This window comes from Temnothorax curvispinosus, unplaced genomic scaffold (assembly GCF_003070985.1).
Source record: "Temnothorax curvispinosus isolate PA1 unplaced genomic scaffold, ASM307098v1 QBEX01004029.1, whole genome shotgun sequence".
NCBI lineage: Eukaryota > Metazoa > Arthropoda > Insecta > Hymenoptera > Formicidae > Temnothorax > Temnothorax curvispinosus.
The window spans coordinates 59,188-66,449 of record NW_020213809.1 but is presented as its reverse complement, the minus strand read 5'-3'; the positions used below and the strand labels follow the sequence as shown (position 1 = coordinate 66,449).

Genomic DNA, 7,262 nt, shown 5'->3' with positions numbered 1-7,262 from the left:
GCTGCGCATGGGCCCCTTCTGTCTTTGTTTCGCATGCACGCGTAGACAAAGATAGAAAGGGCCTATATGCAGCGTTCTTTTTCTATTCCTATATCGCAGCCTCTTACGTGCTAGCATATGACTCGCGCACTCTATTCTTATATCTCTATGGTTTCTCTCTGCTTGAGCAGAATGCAGAAGCCATATGCGCATGCGCTATGATATTTGTAGAGCTCTAGAGGTGATCCTAAAGCCGTGATCCTAGCCGGTTTTTTTCAGTTTTTTTCTTAGCACTAATCTTTTAATTGGATTTATAGAAATGCAAAATTCTTGTTTAGAATTAAAGTACGCATCAAAATCTAGGTCATGGTGGTCGAATTTATATGTGGTGGTCGTCACGTATAACAAAAAATATTAATTAATCTGTGTTTCTACCATCTGTGTCTCTGCTCAATGTATTGATTCAAAATATCGAATATCAAATGGCCGATGTATCGATATTTCGAAATATCGCATATCGATTCGAATCGGAAGTCAAACCTACTAACCTAACCTCTAAACATTGACGACAGACGTGACGCGGCGGCAGCGACGTCAGCGACCAGCGTCAGCGCATTCACGCCGTGCACCGCGTCGATTCAGGCTTATCTCTGTTGGGCACGTGTACCATTTTCTCGTAAAGTTGAAAATATTCACAGAAAATGCAGGAACCTATTAAAATGGAGGTTGATGACAGTATAGTGAAAGATGAAAATATCGAGGCTCCAGAAATCAGTTACGAGGAAAAGCTACGATTTGTGAATTCTATTTCCGAACCCATGGCACCGAAGAAACTAACCAAAAAGATTTACAAGTGTATAAAGAAAGGTGAGCTACTTCAATCGCCATCATTATTTAATAATAGTACTTTGCAATAGTAGCTCAATATATACAGTCTATCTTATTATGTATAAAATAATTTCTAATTTAATAATCATTTTTTCAATTAATCATTTTTTTCTGGATTGCATAAAATATATCTGTTAAAATATCATTTAAGTAGACAGTAATTATATGTGCGAATAATTTTTATTTATTACAGCATCCAAACATAAAACGTACCTGCGCAACGGTTTAAAGGATGTACAAAAACATCTTCGTAAAGGTGAAACAGGGTAAGCTTTATTTTCCAGATTTTCCTTCATTGAGTATTGGATTGTATGTACGTCGAGATATTACACAGATGTTTTTCATTTTTAGTTTGGTTGTCTTCGCCGGAGATGTATATCCTATAGATATTATGTGCCACTTACCAATTGTGTGCGAAGATAATGATATCCCCTATTGTTTCACTCCATCGAGAATGGATATTGGTACAGCGATGGGCATGAAGCGCGGCAGTCTTATGGTACTTATAAAGGAACATCCCGACTATAAAGATCTTTATGACGAAATTAAAACTACGATGAAGCGACTTTCTGCATCTCTATAGTCTTTACGTTTAGGCTAAACTTGTATATTACATACTTGTAAAATTGTATATTGTATTCTAATTTTCTGAAATTAATCGAGAATTATCGACCGATCTTTTTCGAACTGTGTTCTCTGTAAATGTACAATACAATATACAAAATAAACTACAATATACAAAATAAACTAGTTTGTAATATTAAATGCGAATTTTTTAATTAATAGTATATAAAATAAATTGTGGAAATCACTTAAAGTAAACATTTTACAGAATGAACTAGGACTTTATTAAGCCATTTTGTATATACTATTACAAACTATTTTATTATTAATCTTAACAAATCATTTCAAACATGTCATCATATTTTTCATTATACAGTGTCTTGTCTTGATTTTCTATTTACGAGAATAAATCTGTAACAAAAGATATAGCAAATATAGATTTATAATGAACACTTACGATTTTTTATTGTCGACATATTGTACATATAAAACAAATGGCTTCAAATTTTATTAAATTTTAATTTTATTTATTTACTATACAGTATAAATAAAACAAAGGATTTTTTGTAATTAAAATTTTTATTATAAAATTAGTGATAACTTTATTTGCATAAGATTGTAAAAAGAGTCATTTTTACTATTTAAGATTATAGATTAGCAAAAATGTTTTTTATTACCTAAATCTATATGCAATTTTAAGTATATTAATACTTTGGAATATTTTACTAACAATAAAATAAAATAATTATTGAATTATTATATATTTTTCTAATTCAAATTTAAAATTGACGTTATAATTTTTCAGCGTATCTTGTTATATTTTCAGCATATATTCAATATAAACTTCGCAAAATTCTGCAAATTAAAAGAAGATATCTAAAAAATACATTTAAGAAAAACATTATCTTTACGTTCAAAAATATACATTCAGCTTCGCAATAATTATACAACAAAAAGGAATTGATATTTGAATGAGAAAACGTAAAATCACAGATGTGAGATGTGTAATTAAAACTATTTAAAAGCGTGTCTGGTAAAGTATTTTTAACTAGTTGCAACGTATTGTAAAGAAATCTATTTATTCATGAATGATGCTGACATCCCTTGCCTCGAATGAGATTATTCGTACAAATAACACAGTCGTATCCGCTAGATATTTATCACGCCCGTACGTAAAAATAGTGCGTGGTATTGTGTATAAATATATTATGTTACATATCGTGAAAAGACTATTATCACCCCTCAAGGTAGATGAGCGTAGAACGACGATTCGCATTCACGCGCACTGATTGAACCGAAACGCAGGAGTCGTGGTCGGTTCGATCTCGATTGGGAAGTGCGAAATTAATCGTGGATTGTCGGCCGATCCTTTTCGAACTACGTTCTCTGCGTCTTCGTCTCGCGTTCTTATATATACCTTAAGATACCGCTGAACTAAATTTTCCCTTACAATTACGGAATATAAGTCGTAGTTTAGTAACTAATATTACTTATCCTCGTTACATCGACAGCTATAAAAACCTATGTTTCTTCCTTGGACTTGTATATGCCGTTCGATCGTGAATACGAAGTAGCGTGCATAATATACGATCTGCAAATCACAGGCTAATTACAATTAGAGCGATAGAAAAACTGAATATACGAAATATACTAATTGTGGAAGAAGGGACTCGTAAACTGAAATCGAATAGATATGTTGTATATGCCAGAATGCGTTTATCTATTTTACATTCCTAGACCGCTTAAGTTTCAAGCAATACTTTTATAAACGATTTCGATCGAGAAATGGATAAATTTTGGTGTTCACGTATGTTTTTCAAATCATAATTTCGAGAATTTATTTTTAATAATATTAAAATAGATTAATTATATTATTTTTATCTTCATGTTAAGTTTACTTTTTCAGACAACTATATATATTTTTCTTGTTAAATTTTCTTCACTTGATACTTTGTACTTTATAAGAAGAGAAAGCTGTAAAAACGCTACAAGAATAGAACCGAAGTTATATACGCAAAATACTCGAACTACTAATATGAGAAATAAAAATAAAGAAAGAAAATGTTATATACTGCCTTTAGATAAAAGTAAATATGTGTATTTGTAAGTCTAATCTAGAACAGTCTCAATAGCATATAAAGCCGCGTCCAGACTTGTATCATATCACCGTATCATATCGTGATATTTTCTTATCAAAATACGGATATGTTGGTTATAATGATACGCCAAGGCCTTGTTTTCAATTCGTATTCGTGTCCCGTATCTTACAGATTGAAAACAAGGCCTTGGCATATCATTATAACCAACATATTATCCGCATTTTGATAAGAAAATATCATGATACGATACGGTGATACGATACAAATCTGGACCCGGCTTATAAAAGGTTCATCTGTTGTGAGATCGAGAAGTCCTATTTCAATTCGTTCTCAATTAAATTGGAATGAGTCAAACTCTTTTTTTCTAATAATATAAAAAGAAAATATCACAGATAAATATATTTCGCTATGTGATTAACAATCATTACGTAGGAGCACGCGAGTTTATGGAAATGAAGCGTTTGATAACTAGTACCAGATATTACAGTGATATTATACATGATAGAATTTTATTTATCGCTATTCAGTGCTAAAATGTGTTTCTCGTTGGCAAGACGTAAGAAAAAGTGCACAAATAACTGTGAAGTCCATAATTCATAAATCTATAAATTGGAATTAAAAGATATTGAAAATATTGTTCGGCATAAGAACGTGTAAGAAAGAAATGGATGCAAAAGACAACGAATCAAAAGGTAGACACGGATGAATACTAGAAGTATCTACTAAGGTAGTCAAAATGACTAATTTATAATTTTTGTTGCAATATGTAAATGGGTAAATCGATCAATTTACTTTCTCTCCTTACTCCCTTTCTTAAAAAGATATTAGAATATTTAAATAATAGAAATAGGTATACGTTAGCCATTAATAGTTCGTGTTTGATAATTCTAGTGTTAAATGAGTTTAACAAAAATAGATAAATCTCATAGGTGTATGATATATATGTGAGATTAGACTCATCAGTTTTTCTCTAACCGAGAATTTTAACGATGTAACATTGTTTTTATAGCCGCGATTTTACTACCAGTATTTTAACATACCTAAAAATCCACAAAACTCTCGCTTGCTGACTTCTCGCACGAAATAACGTACCATAATTTGGGTCATTTATTTTGAAATTGCTTTTACGTTATAAAAAGATAAATAATTTAAACACGGCGTAACTTGATTCTTGCTTGAATATGATTTTTGGGTAAATATGCATATTAGGTCAAACCTCACCGATGACTTTGACCTTGACATATGTTGTCAAGGTCACCCTCCTGAGTGACTTTCAGAAGGTTTTAGCCGGCGGTCATTGTTTATTAAAAAGTTATAAACAAAAAAAGTTTGAAAAATATAGCAGATATTTTGAGTATTGGAAGGCATAAATGACTAATATTACGTTTTTTTTTTAAAGCAGAGAATACTTTATTTCGCGAGAAAGTCGCTGCTTTACCAAAACACAACATTTAAAGTAATAAATTGTTGATAAATTGAAGTCTTTTTGTTAAAGCAGAGAATACTTACATGGGTTAGATGACGCGCTTTAAACAGTTGAATACTTTTAAAGCGCGTCATCTAACCCATGTGGTATCTCGCATATTAACTTTCCACGCATAAAAAGTTCACGCATACACTTTCCACGCGAACCGAGGTTCACGTGGAAAGTGTATGCGTGAACTATTTTGGGGCTACCGCACCTCCCCCGAAAGCAGGGGGGGGTGTGTGCGTGAACCTCGGTTCGCGTGGAAAGTGTATGCGTGAACTATTTCGGGACTACCGCACCTCCCCCGAAAGCAGGGGGAGGTGTGCGTAAACCTCGGTTTGCGTGAAAAGTGTATGCGTGAACTATTTCGACATATATATTAGTCATTTATGCCTTCCAATACTCAAAATAGCTGCTATATTTTCGAAACATTTTTTGTTTATAACTTTTTAATAAACAATGACCGCCGGCTAAAACCTTCTGAAGGTCACTCAGGAGGGTGACCTTGACAACATATGTCAAGGTCAAGGTCATCGGTGAGGTTTGACCTAATATGCATATTTACCGATTTTTGAAAGATTTCATGTGCGCCAGTCCCTAAAAAAAGTGAAAGCTTAGCCGCATTATGCACAAACATAAAACTACATGACAGCATTGACAGCTTTCGTAACTTATGCATTTAGCATGTAACAACGTCCGGTAATTTATCTCATACATTTTCATGTTCATGACATCCGTGAAGCAACGTTGGAGGGGAACGAGCAAATGAAAAATAATTAAAGTAAAACATTTACGTGTATTAAATGTGACTACCATGATTATATTCTCGTCTCATATTGCTTCGATAACGTCGAGAAAATAAATTGTTCCGCGAAGAAATGCGCTTCTCTCCTTCTCGTTTTATTCTTTCAATCTCTCGCCCGCAAACGCGAGGTAATCACGCACAAACCCTTTGGTTTCTCAACTATCAATATGACATTATAATCCTATTCTCCTCCATTACCAACTTCGAGTATAAAATATACACACTTACGGTTAGATATATATGTATAATATATACATGAGCGACGAAGAGGACAACATTGACATCAAAAATTGACGTAGCGTACAAGTGGGACGTTATTCTCACCCTTGCTGGAACAGACATGACATATGCATCGCGTCTTGCCTCCGGTTATGCCGGAGATGCTTCCTTCTCTTCCACGCGTCTCTTCTCGTATCAACATACGTCCATTATAGATCGGGCAGTAGCGCGACATAATTGTTGCGAATGCGTGTATCGATCAGCGACGAAACGCCTATCGCGGCCTCCACGTAAAAGATTACAGTAAATTAAAATAAATCGGAAAAAGAATAATTTGCTTTGCTGTACACCTTCGGAATTTTTAAAGAGGGATTATCTTAATTAATCGTTCTTAATTCATCCGTGTGTATACGTTCCCAAGCTCTCTTCCTATCTCCGTTCGTTCTTCACATCTCACATTTGCACTTACAATATCTCACCCTTTGTTTTACGAGGGCGACGCAAAGTTCTTTCCCGACGCAAACTTACTCTATCTATTCTTTTACTACCGCGTTCTACGGTAGCGAGTCGATCAGAAAGTAGGAGGATGATTATGCGAACGATCGGAGCTAACGAGTATCAAATTATTAACGATAATACCTTAACACCGATTATAGCTTAACGATTATATGTTACGACTATTGTTACAAATATTGTTGTCAATATTAGTATCACTATTACGCTAATCCGTTCGTTACGGCCGGGCAAAATATTACATTTCCTTCGAGTGTGCGCAAGAATCAATTTTATAAAATACTCCCTGAAAAGTATGCGAAGAAATATCTAAATTTCTCTCTCTTTCTCTCCCTGTCTCTGTCTCTCTCTTTATCTCTCTTTCGACTTTTGCCGTTTCAAATACGCGGCTGGCACAAAAAATTAGAATCAAACTTCGCTTGAGAAACACTTTATACGATACTTCAATGAGAGATTTCATGTATTACAATAATGAATAATGTAACAATCGTAAAAAGATAGTAAAATAAATCTCAGGTAAAACATTCCGGCCGAAACGCGGATGTCTTTCGTGGGCGAAAAAATAGGAAGCCTTTGCCTTATCTAAGTCCCTAAAAAACTAGACACATTACATTTCTTACAAACATCATTATCTCTCTTTCCCCCCCCCCTCTTTCTTTCTACCGCTCTCGTTCTCGTTTTCACTCTCGCTCTCTCTCTCTCTCTCTCTCTCTCTCTCTCTCTCTCT

The 7,262-nt window shown here is 34.0% G+C and overlaps 1 protein-coding gene across 1 annotated transcript; it reads left to right on the top strand.

Annotated features, from left to right (window-relative positions):
• Positions 1–363: 363 nt before the first annotated feature.
• Positions 364–1,601, top strand: LOC112453099 (H/ACA ribonucleoprotein complex subunit 2-like protein). Its single transcript, XM_025013651.1, has 3 exons — positions 364–846; positions 1,061–1,133; positions 1,219–1,601. The coding sequence occupies exons 1-3, from the start codon at positions 681–683 to the stop codon at positions 1,448–1,450; spliced, it is 471 nt and encodes a 156-aa protein (XP_024869419.1). The 5' UTR covers positions 364–680; the 3' UTR covers positions 1,451–1,601.
• Positions 1,602–7,262: the final 5,661 nt, after the last annotated feature.